Raw genomic sequence first — 19,603 nt, 5'->3', positions numbered from 1 at the left:
TCCTGCTATTTGCCAAGTCGGAAGAACAGTTACTCCAGGACCTGAGGAGGACTCAGACTCATCTGGAGGCTCTAGGATGGATTCTGAACAAGGAAAAATCGAATCTGGTCCCCTCCCAGGTAATTGTCTTTCTAGGGTACACCATAGATTCTGTTCAATAAAAGATTCTTCTTCCAGAAGAAAAGATAGGCAAGGTACAGGCAGCGGTGAAGGCAGTACAAACAAATCTAGCGATTTCGATCCGTACAGCCATGTCCACGTTGGGCTTGCTCACAGCCTCCATTCCGGCGGTTCAGTGGGCTCTCCTTCATTCAAGGGATCTCCAACAGGCGATCCTTCAGAATTGGTCTTACGGGGAATCCCTAGAAAAGAAATTCAGAGTCCCAACATCAGTAAAAAGGAAGCTTTGGTGGTGGAGAGCTCGTGCAAACCTGAACCTGGGTATGGCATGGTCCTTTCCCACTACAAGAGTCCTGACTACAGACGTAAGCTCTTGGGGGTGGGGTGCTCATCTAGAGGGTCAGATGGCCCAGGGATCCTGGTCAAGGGAGGATTCCAGAGAATCCTCCAATTGGAGGGAGCTCAAAGCCGTTTGTCTAGGACTGTTGGCCTTCCAGGAGATGATCCAGGACCAACATGTCCAAATACTATCGGACAATGCCACTGCGGTAGCGTATGTCTCAAGGCAAGGGGGCACGAGAAGCAGAGGTCTTCTGAGTTTGGCTTTGCAAATTCTGTCCTGGGCGGAGATAAATCTAGCATCCCTGACCGCGGTTCACCTAAAAAGCAGCCTGAACCACCTGGCAGATTTTTTAAGCCGAAAAGGGGTTCTGGAGTCAGAATGGAGCTTATGCCCGGAGGTCTTGCAAGAAATAGTAGACAGGTGGGGAACCCCTCAGATAGACCTGTTCGCGTCCCAGACCAATGCCAAGGTTCCGCTTTATTTTTCTCTCAACAGGCTGGACCAAGCGGAAGGCCTGGATGCGTTAGTTCAGCGTTGGTCCTTCCGTCTGTGCTATGCTTTCCCCCCAGTGCAAATCATCCCATTAGTTCTCCGGAAGCTTCAGGAGGAGAAGACAACCCTCATCCTGATGGTTTTTGGGTCTGTTGAAGCTGGCAGTGGAGGCTCACTGGCTACTGCCAGTCAGAAAGGACTTGCTGTATCAAGGTACTCTTCTTCATCCAGACGTGAGTCGTCTAAGACTCGCGGCTTGGATACTGAGGAGTCAATCCTAAGTAGTAAGGGTTTGTCTAAGCGTTTGATTGATACGCTACTTAGTAGCAGGAAGAAAGTCACTAGGGCTATTTACTCCAAGACCTGGAAGGTTTTCAATTCTTGGTGTGACAGTAAAAATTGCTCTCCTATGAATAATTTTTTCCGTCTTGGAATTTTTACAAGACGGGATGGACAAGGGTCTGGCAGCCAGCACCTTAAAAGGCTCAGGTAGCAGCTCTGTCAGTTTTTCTAGAGACACGTTTATCTCTAGATCCCTATGTAGTTAGGTTTTTTAAGGCCTTAGCCAGGGCTAGGCCTTTGCCGTTTAAATTCTTTCCCAAATGGGATTTATCAGTGGTTTTGGGGGGTCTGACTAAAAGACCTTTCGAACCTCTGGTAGAAGCCTCCTTAAAGTTTTTGACCTTAAAATTGGTTCTTTTGGTAGCAGTCACCTCAGCTAGGAGGGTTAGCGAGCTTCAGGCACTTTCTATTTTGGAACCTTTGCTGACCATCTTCCCAGATAGGGTCGTGTTAAGGACTGATCCTGTTTTTTTAACGAAGGTAGTGTCAGCATTCCATAGGACACAGGAGATAGTGTTACCTACTTTTTGTCCAGCTCCTTCTAGTCCAAAGGAGAAGGAATTCCATACCTTAGACGTAAGAAGATGCATTAGACGCTATCTAGAGATCTCTAGTGAGTTTAGGAGATCTAATTCTCTGTTTGTACTGTTTTCGGGACCCTGTAAAGGTTTCGGTGCCTCCAAGAGTACGCTGGCTAGATGGCTTTGTATGGCCATTCACAAGGCTTACAAGGCTAAGGGTATGGAACCTCCTCCAGGGGTGGTGGCCCATTCTACTAGGGCAGTAGCAACTTCCTGGGCAGAACGGGCTGGAGCTTCACCAGAGCATATCTGTAAAGCAGCCACATGGACGAGTTTTTCCACCTTCACTCATCACTACAGGATGGATTTGCTCTCAGCAACAGAGCAGTCTTTTGGCAGGAAAGTCCTGCAAGCGGTGGTCCCACCCTAGAGTAAGTACTCGGTTATCCTCTCCAGGTGCTGTCCTGAAATACGAGGTGAGAAAACCTTAGTTAGACTTACCGGTAACGGTATTTCTAGGAGTCTTTCAGGACAGCACCGATAACCCGCCCTTATGTTTATAAAAGATAATGTATAAATGCTAATGTGTGTAGTTGCTATGTTCTGCTTATCTAATTTCAGCGTGGCCAGAGGTACTTGTTAACAACTGAGGCCATGGTGGAAATGGGCGGAAGTTAAAGCGATGACTGCAGTGTTTCCTGGGAAGTGGGTGGAGCTGCGCTCTCTCCAGGTGCTGTCCTGAAAGACTCATAGAAATACCGTTACCGGTAAGTCTAACTAAGGTTTTTTTTTTTATCCTCAGTCTAGGCCGATACGTATTCTACATATTTTTAGTTTAAAAAAAAAAAAAAAAAAAATCGCAATAAGCGACTGGTTTGCGCAAAAGTTATAGCGCCTACAAAATAAGGGACAGAATTATTTTATTTTTTTTAATTAACTAGTAATGGCGGCGATCTGCGATTTTTATTGCGACTGCGACATTATGGCAGGCACATCGGACACTTTTGACACAATTTTGGCACCATTCACATTTATACTGCAATCAGTGCTATAAATATGCACCAATTACTGTATAAATGTGACTGGCAGGGAAGGGGTTAACACTAGGGGGTGAGGAAGGGGTTAAATGTATTCCCTATATAGTGTTCTAACTGTGGGGGAAGGGGGGTGACTGGGGGAGGTGACCGATCTGTGTCTCTATGTACAAGAGACACAGATCGGTCTCCTCTCTCCCTGACAGCACAGCCTGTCTGTAAGAGCCGGCAATGAGAAATGATCTCATATGTAAACATATGAGATCATCTCTCATTGGCCGCACAGATCGCCTAGCAAACGGCCACTCCGATTGGCCGTTCACGGCGATCTGTGATTGGCTGTGTCCAAGGGACACGGCCAGCACAGAAGTTCTCGGGAGCGCGCGCGGGGAACGTGGAAAGGGGCGGACGTCAAATGACGGCGCCCCAGAGAAGTAGAACCACCCTGCGGCCGTATATAGTCATACGGCCGTCGGGAAGTGGTTAAAGTCAAATAGACTGTGCACTTTGCAAGTGTGGTTACTCCAGAGATATGTAAATGAGGTTAAAGGAACACTAAAGGTTCGTTTTTTATTAGATCAATTGATTGCTGTAAGCAAGAGCATTTAAATATCACTTACCTCGTTTTTCCTTTTGACCTCCAAAATACAGTAATCCAGGTTTGAAAATGCCATTTCCTGTCCTCCTCTTCTTGCTTTCCACCAGCATCTGAGCTGTTTTGCATGGTGGAAAGCAGAATGTGCTCACCCCCTCCCTATGACTACAGCCCTGCGTGAAGATGCTCTCTTATCCCTCACAGGCATGGAGGCTAAGCCTAATGGGAACTGTAGTTGCCATTAGGCCGTGATGTAGCAAGAATGAATGCGCACCGCAAACCAGGAAGTCAGTGAGAATAACGATTCAGGAGTGCTGGAGGTGAATAAAACACCTCGATTTCAACAGGTATCAAACTAGTTATAATGCAAAACATTACTTTTTACTTTATCAGCTACTGTCAGACTTTAATTTAAGAGGAAAATATTTTTGTCTTTACAACCCCTTTAAGCTTCACTTTGTAAAGAACACCCAATCACATGCAAGAAGAAAAGAAAAAAATGTTTTGCTTGCACACGATTGGATGGTGAAAGTCAGAGCTTCCACTCATTTATGAAACTCTGGAGTAACTGCACTTGCAGAATGCACAGTATTTGTTTTTAGTAAATCCACCCCAATATGTCCCATTGCTCCTGTACATTTGTTAAGCAGATGCAATATGAAAAAAAAAAAAAAAAAAAACTTTACCTGAATTATCTTACCCTACTACATGTAATGGCACAGAGAATTCTAAACGTATAGGACCCCTTGTCAAAGTCAGTTACCACAAAAATGCACTTACTGACTCCAGTCTAATCACAGATTACTGTGTTATCAAATCTTTTAAAGTGGACTTCCACCCATTTAAAAAAAGTCAGCAGCTAAAAAAAAAGTGTAGCTGCTGACTTTTAACGGACAGACACTTACCTGTCCCACGGTCCAGCGATGCGGACGCCTGAAGCCTCGCTCCTCTCCCCGGAGCCGGCATTGTAACTGTGGATGCCCGGCTGTGGCTTCACAATCCGTCATGCGTGAGCCGTGTGTTGTGAATGGCCGGGAAATCTTTTGGGACGTGTCCCAGAAGATTGCAGGGAGGGGTGAGATGTGAACTTCCTCTCAGTGCCAGAAAAGGAAGTGGGAGCTGGGTGGCTGTCAAAACTGGGTTCCCCCTCAAAAAAATGTCACCAGTACTTAAAGCGGAAGTTACATTTTTGGGTGGAACTCCGCTTTAAAAGGCATTGAAGTGAATGTTAATTGAGGAGGTAAGCACTCACTGTATGAATTGTGATCATAACCAAACTGAAAGTTCTTGTTTACACCCACTACATGGTAGTTATATACTTATATAATTATATTATAATTGTTCGCCTGTTTAGACAGAACACCAGTCCCATCTCAAGTAATAAATCTATCAGAATTCTTCAGTAATAAAATAGGTTTCAGACCTGTACAAATCTGTTGCATTTGGCTACACAGAATTCTGGGTGCAGGAGAAGCAAATGTACAGAAAAACTTTTACAGAGGCATTACTAAATGAGACACAGCCGGATTTGCGGCAAATGGCACTACTAATTTGCTTAATAAATGGCTCCCATAGTGTTTATTGTAAAATGGGTTATTAATGTAAATATGGTGTGTAAATACATTATAGATTATTTACTTTATGAATAAACAATATGTAGCTCAGTAAGATACCTGGAACTTTAAGAGGAACAGTCAGGTCAATCTGCACCACGGGAATGTGATCAACACCAGGCGAGTCTTGATACATCTAAAAAAGAAAGCATATTAAATATATTGGCGCAATGGTAGAGTACAAAGTAAGTAGAAAAACTCAAGGAAGACGATGCCAGTTCTACAGTATACACGTTTAACAATTTAACACTTGATGTTTTCAGGGCAATAATTTTTTTGCTAGAAGATTATTTAGAACCTCCAATATATATTTTCGGAAAGCAGAGGCCCCAGAGACAAAAAAAAATAAAAAATAAAAACATTAAAAACGTATTTTAGTGCACACTAACACAACAACATTTTGGAGAAAATATAAAACATTTTATGTAGAGCAAATGGATACCAAACATGTCAAGAAAAAAACATGCGCGCAACGTCAGCAAATTATGTCTTGTTTGAACGATGATCCTAGAATTATTGCCCTTACTCACTCTGACATTTGTGGCAATACCTTGCATGTGCCTGCAATGGATAATATGGATAGTGGACAGAGCTGTTCACATTTGAAAAAAATAAATTACATTTTTGTTGTTCCGTGTCACTGTGCAGCAAAAGTTAAAGCTACATGTGGAGGCTCGGAGGAGTTGAAGCTTGTCAACTCCTACCATTCATGGTAACACACTGTAAATGCGTCTATTAGCGTTTAGACCCCTTTTACACTGAAAGAAGGCTCATCTGCAATCCCAATGTGAAAGCCTGAGTGCTTTCACACTGAGGCGCTGCACTGGTAGGGCGTCCAAAAATAAATAAAAATAAAAAGTCCTGGAAGCAGCTTCTTTGCAGAGCTTTAGGAATGGTGAATACACCGCTCCTAAAGCACCCCTTTTCCCATTGAAATTTATTTGCCCTCTAGCGGGGGTTAAGGGCATTTCTTTAAACTACATAAATTGTGGCAAAAAAAGCTCATGGAAGCTATAGGCTCACTGGTTCGTGTTACTGTCTTACTGCATTAGCATTTTAAGTCAAGCGTAAAGTTAGCCTTACACTTAAAAACAAAGTTCCACCCAAAAGTGGAAGCTCCGCTTACCCCCCCCCCCCCCCTTTCGGAAGTTCGGACCCCTCCTCTTTTCCCCGCCGCCGGGCCAGTTAGAAACTGCATTGCGCTTTGCGCATGCGCAGTAGCGAACCTCAAAGACTTCACTGCCCGTTTCTCTTACGGGCAATGGTGGTTGCAGCACCAGAGAGCCTATGGAAACATCGGCTGGGGTGTCGACATTGGTGGATTGCAGGACAGGCAAGTGTCCCAATATTACACTATATATTATGCAGTATTTGTAGCTGCTGACTTTAAAAATTTTTATGGGGGGGCTGGACCCAATCTTTAAAAGGGGTCGTTTTTAAAGAACATACATGTTATACTTACCTCCACTGTGCAGCTCTTTTTGCAGAGTGGCCCCGATCCACGTCTTCTGGGGTCCCTCGGCGGCTGTCTCTGGTCCTCCCCGCAAGAACTCCACACATTCATGCAAGCTCCCTTGCATTGTGTGGAGTCCTTGCGGGCACGCTCCCGTGATACAGCAAGCGGCCATAGCCGCTCACTGCATCACTCGGCCCCGCCCCTCGGCATGCCACGTCATTGGATGCGATTGACAGCAGCACCAGCCAATGGCTGCGCTGCTTTCAATCCATCCGCTCTAGCCAATCAATGGCCAGACTGAGCGGCGAAGAGGATGTCGGGCCCAGCGCGGGACTTTTGAGGGGTCAGGTAAGTATAACGGGGGGCCGGTATAGCCAAGTGTTTTTACCGTAATGCATAAAATGCATTAAGGTGAAAAAAAATTCCTTTTCCTTTTACCTGGACCAAATCGTCCGACTGACAGATTCGACACCCTGTACGATACCAACTTCCCTCCATTGTTAGCAACAGTGAGAAAAGATCTGGCTCTATGGACAAAGACAGCTTTTACTTGGTTGGGGAGACTCAACATTTTTAAGATGAACATCCTTCCACGTATTCTTTTTTATATGCAGATGGTCCCCGTGTCCCTGTCTAGGGGTTTCTTTACCCAAATATCCCGTATGATATCGACCTTTGTCTGGAATAAATCGGAAACCGAGAATCGCGCTTCGATTGCCGAGTCGTCCACGAGAAGCTGGAGGCATGGGTCTTCCAGATATCCAAACTTACTACAGGGCCATCGTCCTTCAGAGAATTCTTGACTGGCGCTTCCATTCCCTGATCCAAACTCTGGGTCCCCCTGGAAAAATTCCTGGCCGGCAGGAACTTGTCCTATGCCCCATGGCTGGCCCGCGAGTACAGGGGGCTGTCAGACTTTACCTCGCAGCTAATGGTCCAGGCTCTTTGTTCTTGGGACCGACTCAACACTAACCTGGCACTGGCGCCCCCTGTGTCCCCACTGGGGGGCTTCCTGTGGTTTCTGCCTGGAGAACAGATGGCTTTTTTCGGCCGCTGGGTCGATGAAGGAACCGCCAGCTGTGGTAAGCTTATGCAGGACGGTAGGTTAATACCCTTAGAGACCCTCCGAGACAGGAATGGAAGTTTCCCTATGGACTTCTGGCGCTATAGACAACTTCACCATTTTTTTAAGACACACGGGAGTTCCATACCGGATATCTCTACCCTTACGCCTTTCGAACGCCTTTTTATAGCGGAGGAACCTATTCCCCACATGATCTCTGAGCTCTACCGCCTGATTACCACCACTGCTTCTACAGCGAAACCCACGTACATCAGGGCCTGGGTGCGGGACCTAGAGATAGTTTCCACTCCCTCCCAATTGTCTAGCCTCTACCAACTGACTCGATCTAGTTCAATAGACTCTAAAACTCAAGAAACAAACTACAAGATATTGTTACCCTGGTACCGGTTAGCGGTGGACCTAGCTAGAATATATCCTTCCAAGTCAGACCGGTGCTGGCGGGGTTGCGGCCACAGAGGTACCCTTTTGCACATCTGGTGGGATTGCGCGGTGATCAGACCCTACTGGGAAGACGTCAAGTCCCAAATTAAAGACATTACGGGTCTGGATGTCCCTTTCACCCCGATCCACTTCCTGCTGCACATTCCTCCCATGCCGGTGAGCCAGTAAAAAAAAAGTGTGCTGCCACACCTATTGAACGCAGCTAAGCGACTGCTTCCCATGTACTGGAAGCGCCCGCAAATCCCAGGCAGGGAGGAGTGGCGCCGCAGGGTTGGTGACATACAAGAGGCAGAGGACTGGATTGACACTTGCAGAGGTGCTCGAGAGCGCTTCTCTGACACATGGTCATCCTGGAATGCGTATGTTTCGGATCCGACCCACGTGCCCTACAGCTAAGACGTAGCCCTGCTGGAACTGGCAGAGCCGTCCATTAAAGGACGTCCTCGGGGCTCACAAGTGAGAACAGAGGGCTGAAGCAAGCTATTACAGCGCCACACCACAGATTGCAAGATACGGGGCGATGTACATTTTTTTTTTCTAGCAACCCACCATATACGACGGTGATGGCGTGGTGCGGCGGGGAGGCGGAGTTGGACGTTTGATTCCAGGTATGTTCCAGCTTATCTTCTCTTTCTTTCTCTATTCTCTTATTTTCACCATTTATGTTCTTGTTTCAACCAATTTTGGCCACTAGTCCCAGGATAATTAACCTATGGAACCACCGGGTGGTGGCTGCGATGTGGATGGGCTGGCTGGCCCGAATGACTCATGCAGTCTGTTGCTGTGGGATTCCCCAACCTTTTTTCAGGGTTCGACACCTATGTGCAACCACGGTACAGATGCTTTGACTTGGGGGGGGCCCGGGTAGCAGCGTGGTGCATGGGGAAGTATGATGGAGGCCCATTAGAGCCCCCTTCCCCTCGCGCTTGCCTGCTCGGTCCACCTTATATCTTAAAAGTTACATGATAACCCACTTATTGTCCGGAGAGCTGGCCGCGCGCGGCGACTCTCCTCTGGGAGGCGCCTCCTTTTTACAATCGAACCACCAGGCGGTCAGTGCTTGCCCCACTTGTGGCATGGGGGGGGAAACCTGGGTGCCGATTTACTACCTGAGGATTCAACCTTCTGCACATTTAGTTGAAACTACTGTTTCATCGTTAATATCTGTTATGTATGTTTACTTTATTTTTTTCTTACTCTTTATATTTATTTATTTTTGAAAACCTCACTAATGCAGTACTCGCTGTATTTGCCTACGTTTATTGAGATGTACTGCCTTATCTTTTCCAAATAAAGATTTAAAAATAACAAAAAAAAAAAAACACGTTTTCCTTTACAAACCCTTTACATATTTGCACATTATACTACTTTGCATATTATTTTATATATATTGCGCTTCTGTACTTGCCAAATATGCTGCAGAAATCTACCTCCACTGAGTCTGGCTGCAGCCTTTTTAAATGTGGGCACGGGAAGCTGGTGCCTGTTCAGTTCCTGGATTTTACACAGAGGCACAACTCCAGCTCTGCAGCTCTCATTGGCCCTCTTATGACTCATCCAAACTCCCTTTATAGCAAACTCATGTGAGAGGGGGCTGTGCATGATTTAAGCTGACATTTCTCTCCTACATGGAAAAGTCATAATTTTTTTGCTAGAAAATTACATAGAACCCCTCAAAAATGTATATATATATATATATATATATATATATATATATATATATATATATATATATATATATATATATATATATATATATATATATATATATATATATATATAGATATATATATATATATATATAGATATATATATTAGCAGAGACCCTAGAGAATAAAATGGCAGTCATTGCAACTTTTTATACCACTGCATGGTATTTGGGCAGGAATATTTCTAAAGTTTTTTTGGAAATAAATAGTTTCATACTGAAAAAAAAATAAAAAATAAAAAGAAGGATTACAGTTAGCCTTTTTTTTTTTAACATAATGTGAAAGATGATGTTACGCCGAGTAAATAGATGCCTAAAATGTCAGGCTTAAAAAGTTGCATACACTCGTGGAATGGCACCAAACTTCGGTACTTAAAAATCCCCATAGGGGACGTTTTACATTTTTTTTACTGGTTACAAGTTTTGAGTTACAGAGGAGGTCTAGTGCTAGACTTATTTCTCTCGCTCCAACGTTCGTGGCGATACCTCCTGTGCGATTTAAACACTTCTTACATATGTGGGCGCGACTTGCGTTCCCTTCCCTTGTAATAGGAATAAGCATGACATGTTCTCTTTACAGTGAGATATGGGTTCAATAAGTACCCCTATCTCACCTCTAGGCTGGGAAGCCTGAAATCCAGAAAAAAACAAACAAAAAAAAAACGATCTCAGCTTCCCAACCGAGGCGACGCCATTTTTTCTAATACAGAAGCCGGGTGTGAGGTCGATACATCGCATCCGGCCTCCAAGCAATCAGAGACTTCAGGAGCATCTGGTCTGCCGGAAATCTCTATGGACGGCATCGGGCGCCAGCGGTTCCCTTCTCTGGTTCGCCAATGGCATCGGCGAGCCCCCAGAAACACCGAAGGGCGGAGAGAGGTGATGCTCCCTCGTCCCCACCCCCCTTCCTGACCGGCCCGGTCTGCGTGCTCGGATAAGGGTCTGGTATGGATTTGGGGGGGGACCTCCACGCCGCTTTTTCCGGTGTATGGGGTTCCCCTTGAACTCCATACCAGACCTAAGGGCCTGGTATGCCCTTGGAGGGGGAACCCATGCAGTTTTTTTATTTAAAATTTGGCATGGAGTCCCCTTGTGGGAGGGAGGTGCTTGCCTTAGAACAGGTTCACACTGGGGCGACTTCCTGTAAAGTTGCCTCACTGTGAACGGGGATCCGACTTGGAGGCGACTTCCATTAAAATCAATGGGTACAAGTCGCCTACAAGTCGGATTGAAGTAGTACAGGAACCTTTTTTCAAGTCGGAGCGACGGCAGTAGTGTACATGAAGACGGCTCCATTCACTTACATTAATTTCTTCATGCAGTGCGATTTTAGGCGACTACGGGTGAACTGAAGTCGGATCCCAGGTCGCCCCTGTGTGAACCGGCTCTCAATACCATTACTTTCTCTGTTAGAAAGTGCAAACATGAGAAGAGATCCACAACTGAGTTTTGTGAAATGTATAATAAAAAAGGAAATTTTCTCTCTCAAATCACAAAGAAAACGATTAGACTTTCGAAACATAATCTGATGATGTTAATCTTAAAGTTTAAGTGTACCCCCCTATCGTTATCAGCCAAGGAAACTGCCATCTTTGCCTCTGTTTAATCTACAACTGACTTGATGCTGCACATGTGATCAAGTACGACACCAGCCATTGGATGATTTGACAGTTTGGTTGAGAGCACAACCAATAGGAGTGTTACATTTCCGGGATGTGTCGGAAATTAAGCTGTTTTATGAATGGGTTTACTTCAGCTTTATTTCTAGTTTGACAGCCTTTTGCCCACAAGTACTAGAGCAGGCACCAGCAGAGTACTTCTCGTACCAGTTGAACTATATTACAAAAGCTCTTGTTCAAAGCACCCCTGTGGCACCCATTTATATTCACTGAAAATACATAGAGGACTGCCCGAGTGACAAAGCTACATACCTTCTGAGGGGAAGGTGAACTTTTAATGTAGAATGGGTTGTTTGCTTGTTCTTCTTTCCGTACAGCACGCCTCTGGAGAGGAAAAACAAATACACATATGGGAAAAAGAGTTATTATCAGCTAATAAAGATATTCTATGAATATTAGCTAGGGAAAAAAATAAATAACTACTGTATTTATCGGCGTATAACACGCACTTTTTTACCGTGAAAATAGAGGGTAAACCATGCCTGCGTGTTATATGCCGATATCTGCTTTTTTACCAACAGGGGGCGGGGATCGGGCTGGCCACCCCGCCTCTCCTGGCCATGGGACGGCGCTGGCAGTAGGCTTTGAAGTTCAGAGAACATCGCTGGCGGTCCTTTGTCATGTGCCGCTCCTCCTCTGTGAACTCTGTGTGGATCTAAGCCTCTGCATACCTTAATTGGCGCCGCTCGTTGTGGCTGCTCTCCTCCTCCCGCTTCACCTCCTTCTCATGTGTAGCTTTTGATTGGAGGAGGAGAGCGGCCATGTGACCATCAATGAAGGAGAGCAGTCACATGACCGGGTCCACGAGAGAGAGCGGCGTTGGAGGTATTTTTAGAACTTTGCTTTGCAGTGGGAGTGATAAAGGGGGGGCGCGGTGTGTGGGAAGGGGCTGACAGTGTGAAGTTTTCTCAGCTTTGGAGCGTGCTGGCAGCGCTGTCTCTGTCCCAGCGCTGGGAGTGCAGGGGGGGGTCTTTATAGTGAAAGGGGGCTGCGGTGTTGTACAGGGGGCTGCAGTGTTGTACAGGGGGCTGCAGTGTTGTACAGGGGGCTGCAGTGTTGTACAGGGGGCTGCAGTGTTGTACAGGGGGCTGCAGTGTTGTACAGGGGGCTGCAGTGTTGTACAGGGGGCTGCAGTGTTGTACAGGGGGCTGCAGTGTTGTACAGGGGTGTATTATGCAAGGGGTCCATGTATTATGCAGGGGGTCCGTGTACTATGCCAGGGGGCTGTGTAAACATTTTTTCCTGAATTTCCCTCTTAAAGTTAAGGTGCGTGTTATACGCCGATAAATACGGTAACTTTTTCTGGAGGCCTAAGAAATAGATGGTAAAAAGTTGAGAGAATTCAAAATTCTTCAATAGTTTAATAAAATTTGTACTTTGCATTGCAGGCAACAAAATGCAATCGTTATTTTGGTTTTGTCAAAATGTTGCTGTTTTTACCCCCCCCAAGCCTGATGGTTGTGCTTGGCAGCCATTAGTATTAGAACCACAGGTGCTCTGTGATCAGATACCAAGTTCTTTACTGGGACCTAGAAGCTAGAAAAACATTGAGAATATTTCTTGAATGATCGCCAGAAATTTTCCAAACAAATTTCTCTGAATGAACAAAAAGATACACATTTTGCATTTGTTTCATGCAATTCAAATTTTTTTTTAAATTTTTATTTATATCAGGGAAACCGGTCTACAAGGATCACAGCATAAACAATACAACAAGTCATATCATTACAACAAAACAGTCACATGGGTAAGGTTCTCCTGCGGGAGTGATGTAGCATCAGTATCCCAGGTGCACACTCCAAATATACTACGACCCATCGGGCCCGGCCCCCTCTTTTCCCTTTTACGTCTAAAGGTGTTCGTGTAAAAGGGTAGGAAAATAGAAGAAAGTAGGCAAGACTGCCCAGATACAGAAAAAAAATGGAGGGGTGGGGGGAGAAGCAGCACAGGGGAGGAAGGAGGCGGGGAGAAAAAAGGGGGGGGGAGGGGGGTGGGGGGGGGGGGGGGGGGGGGGGTTAGGGACCCACAGACATGGGTCTGTTTTCTCGCCTGTAAAGCGACGTCTTCTGTGTAGTAGGGCATCCCCCTCCGTGACATCAAGGAGCCCATGAGAATTCGATGGGGATCTAATGTGGATTTAGTGTGGGGGGGGTGGGATGTGGTCAAGTCCGGGCCAACTCCTCCTCTCAGGAGTTGTCCTTCATTGGAATACTTAAGATTCCAATGTTGCCAGGTCGTTTTCGAACTGTTCTTGTCTGTTTTGGCTGGTTAGGACCAAGTCCTCCAACCTACCCACTTCGTCTACTCATTTAATCCACAAGGCGACGGTCAGCGGGTGTGGGGCCTTCCAAAGAATAAGAATGCAGGCCTTTGCTACATCCAGTAAATGACACACAACTGAGGTTTTGTAGATGCGGGCTGGTGTATCATTAGCGTGCAGAAGGAAGTAGGCCGGGTCGTACGGAATAGTGCGGTCTGTGAATTGTTGTGTTATCCTGTGGACCTCCCTCCAGAAATTCTGAAGTCGGGGGCAGGACCAAGAGACGTGTAGAAGGGTGCCCCTTTCCTCCTGACAGCGCCAACAGAGGTCTGACGTTGTTGGAAAAAAACGTATGCAATAGGTCTGGCGTTCTATTCCAGCATGTGAGAAGCTTGTAATTAGTTTCCCGAGTCTTGGTGCAGAGAGGACTTGTGCGTGAACCCGAGTATGTTCTGTTTTTGGGTAGCGGTAAAGTGGCAGTTCAGGTCCCTTTCCCACATAAGACACAGGGGTTGGTAGCTTCCGGGCGGTGCGACGAGCATATCATAGGTTAGGGAAAGCGTGTGTGGCAGCACCCCCGTCTCCTCACAAAGTCCCTCAAACTTCGTCAAGGGTTGATCTGCATCTCCAGGAGGAGGTAGGCTGGTCAAGAAGTGGTTAAGCTGTGATGCTCTCAAAGTCTAGACGGTATACGCCTCCCGGATGCGAGAGCTCCGCCACCGTCCGCCATCTTCCCATAGTACTGAAGTGTGAAGCTTGATGTATGCCCGCTTCCCTCAGGACATGGAAGGGCCTGTCTGTCAGGCCCGGCTCAAACCGAGGGTCGCCCAATATGGGCCTCAGCATCGAACAGCAAGTCGAGAGAGAGGAGCACTTTAACAGGCGTGCACATGTCTTGACCGTGTTGCCAATCAGTGGATGACCCTTGAGGCTAGGTGTAAGGGCCGTTAGGCACCAAGGGCTCTGAATAGGGGAACCGCACTCTGCGCCTGTTCAAGCTGTGGCCATAGCTTGGTGTCCGTATTTCGACACCAATCTAGGAGCCTACCAAGGTGTACTGCATGGTAATAAGGTTTGGATGTCAGGCATTGCCAGGCCCCCAAATTTCTTTGGCATTGTGAGTGTCTATGTATGCAAGGTTTTTTCCCTGCCCATAGGAATTTAATAATGTTTGTTTGAAGAAACTTACTGGAATATGAATCGGGAGAGCCTGCAGGAGGTATAGGAGCTTGGGTAGAAATGAATCTTGAGGATGCTGCAGCGCTCAAACCATGAGTGGAGGCCACCGGTCCAATGCTCCAGCAATGTCCGCACTGTCTTAAGGAGGGGAGGGAAGTTGAGTTTGAAGAGGCGCGAGATGGTCTTCGGGATAAAGGTAGAGCTAGATATTTTAACGCCGTGTTTGACCATTTAAAGTGAAAGCGCGTTTTAAGGCTTGCAAGCAAGGGCTGGGATAGCCCTATTCCCATCGCCTCCGACTTACTAAAGTTAATCTTTAGATTGGAGATCTGCACGTATGCATCAAACTCTCGCATCAAGTTGGGCAAGGAGTCAGCTGGTTTCTACAGGTAAAACATCAGGTCATCCGCGTAAGAGAACACCTTGTATTGTATGCCTTCAACATCTATCCCTGAGATGTCGGGGTTCAGTCTGATGTGGCACAGGAAGGGTTCCAAAGACCGAGGAAACAGAAGTGGCGACAGAGGGCAGCCCTGCCTTGTACCATTAGTTAGGGCAAATGGAGTTCTCTCCGAATCCTTTCCAATGACCGTCGGCCCTGCATACGCCGCCGCTATCCAATTCATCATTTTGGTCCCCATGCCCATGTGATTTAGCGTTGCGAACATAAATTCCCATTTAACCCTATGGAACGCTTTCTCTGCGTCTGTACCCAGGAATAAGCACAGTGACTTGGTGGCGTTCGCTATGTGTAGGAGATTTAAGACCTTGGTTGTGTTGTCTCTGGCTTCCCTAGTTGGCACAAAGCCCACCTGATCCAGGTGGATCAGGTACGGCAGATGTCGTTGTAGTCTATTGGCGATGAGCTTAGTAAAAAGTTTGAGGTCTGTATTCAGAAGGGAAATTGGGCAGTAACTACCGCACTGTCCCGGGTCCTTGCCTTCCTTGTGTATGACTGATATCTGCGCTTTTAATGTGTCCCTATGTAGCGTTTTCCCCGAACTGAGGTCATTGTAGAGTTTCACCATGTGCTGACCTAGGGACGGGAGGAGGGTCTTGTAGTAAGTGGCCGTGAGCCCATCCGGGCCAGGGGCTTTACCCAATTTGGTGGCTTTAAGTGCCATCTGTAGCTCTGGCAGTGTGATGGGGTCTTCCAGTAGGTCCCTGGCTTCCGTTGGCAGTGATGGCATGTAGGAATCGGATATGTATTTAGCTGTCGCAGTCTGGGTGTGGGGTGTCGTGTGTAGGTTATACAGGGAGTTGTAATAAGCTCTAAACTCCGTAATGCGTTTAAGTAGGGAAGCTCTCTGTCCACCGGCGGATGTAATGTGCGGGATGTAGGATGATAACTTTTGTGATTGTAACGTTTGAGCTAGGAGTCTACCGCATTTGTCCCCGGATTCTTAAATTTTTATTCTAGAAATCTGCAGAGCTGCCTTGGCTTTAAAGGTCAGCAGGTCCGTGATTTTTGTGCGAATGCTGTCCAGCTCGGCTCCCAGTTGCCTGGTGGGTGTCAGTTTGTGGTTTGATTCTAGGCTCTGCAGTTCTCGTAGTAGTAAGTTCAGTTGGGTCATCCGTTGCCGCTTTAGGCGGGCGCCGTGATTGATAAGAACGCCTCTAATCACTGCCTTGTGCGCCTCCCAGACCACCCCCGCGTCGCAGCCGGGCGTGTTATTGGAATCGAAATAGAGTCCGATCTCCCCTACTATGTCTGCTAGGACCTCAGGGTCCTGAAGGAGACCCTCATTTAGTCTCCATGGCGGCCTTTGTGACACGTAAATGTCTGTAATGGCATATCGCAGGCCGATCGGCGGCGTGGTCTGACCACGTTATTGACCCTATGGTAACTTCTCTGATCGCCTGTAGATGCTCATGGGGGACCAGGAAGTAGTCAGTCAATGCGGGAGTACATCTGATGTCGCCTCGAGTGGAAAGTGTAATCCCTCTCCCTGGGTGAAGTAGCCGCCATGCATCAATCAGTTGAGCGGAGTGTAGGACTGCACGATGCTCTTGTGTGTGTCTCGTGAGGTGGACGAGGTGCCGGAGGAGGTATCCTCCGATGATGCCAACGGTATGTTGAGATCCCCACCAACTATCAACTGCCCCTCCCTGTACTTTGTAAGTCGCTCTATGTGACGTTTGATGAATATGTCTTGGTGGTCATTCGGAGCGTAAAGATTCCCAATGGTAATCTTCACCTCCTCAACCCGACCCCTCAGGAACAAAAATCGTCCCTGCGCGTCTGTCTTTGTGTCTGTGCATGTCCACTGTACTCTTGCCGATATGAGGAACGATACCCCTCTCGACTTGGCCTCTGTATATGCAGAGTGGTAGACATGGGGGTAGAAACGGTTTCTAAGCACCGGAAGGGAGCCGTCTCTAAAGTGTGTTTCCTGCAGTAGGACGACGTCCGCTCTCAGCCTGCGCATGTCATGAAGGAGCACCCACCGTTTTTCGGGCGTGTTTAGGCCTTTGGCGTTGAGATATTGCATGGAGTTCGTACATGTCTGTGGGGAGGAAGGGGGAATCCCCAATGAGGTGTGGGAGAAAAAACAGGGGGGGGGGGAATCAGAGGTGTTCAGAGAGTGGGACGAAGCGTGTCCCACCCGAGAGATGAGTGTGAAAAATAGGAAGCTGTCCCGAAAACGGACAGCTGTAGAGGGTTCTAAACAAGCCTAACCGCAGTCCTATTTGGGGTGGTGGGTCAACAGAGCCAGCGAGCGAGCCCCCGGCTCCCTCGTCTAACCCCCGGCAAACATGAGACGGTTCTTCCTATAACAGTATAACAATCTTAAAATAAGCATGGTATTCTATCGTGTCAAATATAGTCAGCATAAAAGGAACAAAAACAAATAACATTAGGAACAGGCAGCAGATAAAGTGCAAACATAACGTTACAGTAACAGATTATAGTGTAAACATCGCCAATCCCTGGTCTTAGCCAATAGGGGTCAGAATCAAATTAGGGGTCCAAGCAATTCTCCCTTACTAACCACCCTAGGTAGAGATCCAAATGGAGCCTAGACCACCCGCTGTGACCCCGGCAGAACACCCCCCCCCCCCCCCAAGGCCGTATGCATCCCAAAGTGTCGTTTACCCAACCCACCCACACCCCACCCAATAAGAGGGGGGGGGGGCCCAGCAACGGTGATATAATGCAGTATCTGGGAAAACAATAAAATTCAACAGCTTTTATGAAAGTGTTCTCTATCATAATCCCCAGGTCGAGTCCAGCTCATCCAGCCCCAGAATGGAGGGGGTCGCCCAACGAGGTACCCAAGTCATTAGCGCCATGTCCTCCTGTCTGCATAAGAGGGGGGGGGGGAGGAGTCCAAATCGTCCAGAAGAGAGTCCCCATATCCACAGTACCTTCTGTGTGGCAGTCTATAGGATCGTGGTGGCATTATGCCAATTGGGGGGGGGGAGCCCCCCCAGGAGCAAAACAGGACGAGGAGGCTGGGCAGTTAAAGGCAGACCCTTGAAGAGTCCTGGCAGGTGGTGGCACAGTCTGCATCGCCGCGCAGCCCGGCATAGATGGCTACAGCATCCGCCTGCGGGGCGGCATTGCACTCCTGTGAGGGTGGGTAGGGTCCCAACAAATCACCTCAGCCGGTCTCCTGCCAGAACAAGGGGGGCAAACACTGCAACGACAGAGGGGGTAGGGGAGATGTTGCCAGGGATGAATGGCCAAGGGCCTACTCACGTACGTCTCCTAATGCCGCTCTTTGACGGCATCTGCCTCTCTGCTGTCGGGGAAGCACCGGATCGCCGAAGGTGGAAATTCCCGATCTGCCTGTCACCCGCAGGAGCAGATGCAACCAGTCGGGTACTGGTATCTGGTCCGCATCCATGAATTGGAACAACGCCGGGAGGTCGGCTGCAGTCTGTAAGGTGAAGGCGCTTGCTTCTTTGCGGAACGTCACCACGAAGGGGTATCCCCATCTATAGGTGAAGCCTTTGTGCTTAGCCAGATCTAACAGGGGTCTCAGGAGGGCCCTCCGCTTCAAAGTTGCCCTGGAGAGGTCCAGGAGGATCTTGATCTGGGAGCCCTCCGTCTCTATGTCGCCATAGTCCCATGCGCGGCGTAGGATGGTTTCCTTCAGCGTGTATCTGTGGAGATGGCAGACCACGTCCCGCTCGGATCTGCAGATCTAGGGCCTAGGGCCCTGTGCGCTCTGTCTAGCAGTTATCACCACCTCCGGGTCTTCCAGGATCGTATGGAATATGTCCCACACCGTCTTCCCTAGATCTCCCGCTCCTGTGTCCTCCGGGATACCACGGAGCCGCAGGTTATTGCGGCGGCTCCGGTCCTCGATGTCCTCCAGGTGGAGCTGGAGTGCCACTGCCGTGTCTCGGTGCTGGTCTCGAGATTGTTCCAAAGCGAGCACCCAGCCCTCCAGCGACGTAACCGCCGACTCCCCTGAGGTCACCCGGTCCGCAATGTTGGAGATCTCACCCCTCACCTCCTGGATGTCGCGGCGGTGAGTTTCCTCCAAACAGAGGATCAGGGATTCAATGTCTGTATGGGTGGGGAGGGCCGCGATATCGGATCAGGTGGGGAGGGCCTGTAGCAGCGCCCTGATGTCCTGTTCCAGGAGGTTCTCGTCTTGAGGCAGTTGAAGGACCATGACGTCCCGCTGCTGGTCCCGGGGAACAAGCGAGGCACCTGCAAGTGATATGGAGGCTCCGGGTGGTGAGGGGCCCACTTCCAGTAGATGAGGCTGCTGCGCCACGTG

At 47.9% G+C, this 19,603-nt stretch overlaps 1 protein-coding gene across 4 annotated transcripts in view; it reads right to left on the bottom strand.

Moving 5' to 3' along the window:
- AP3D1 (adaptor related protein complex 3 subunit delta 1) overlaps positions 1-19,603 on the bottom strand; it is a 203,587-nt gene that overhangs the window by 82,717 nt on the left and 101,267 nt on the right. For all 4 annotated transcript variants that reach the window (XM_040323311.1, XM_040323319.1, XM_040323328.1 and 1 more), the window contains exons 18-19: positions 11,681-11,752; positions 5,121-5,196 (exon numbers count right to left, since the gene is read on the bottom strand). In XM_040323311.1, the coding sequence (XP_040179245.1) occupies positions 5,121-5,196; positions 11,681-11,752 (148 nt within the window). The remainder of the gene's footprint in view (positions 1-5,120; positions 5,197-11,680; positions 11,753-19,603) is intronic.

The sequence above is a fragment of the Rana temporaria genome, chromosome 1, assembly GCF_905171775.1.
Source record: "Rana temporaria chromosome 1, aRanTem1.1, whole genome shotgun sequence".
NCBI lineage: Eukaryota > Metazoa > Chordata > Amphibia > Anura > Ranidae > Rana > Rana temporaria.
This window is presented reverse-complemented; position numbering and strand designations above follow the sequence as displayed.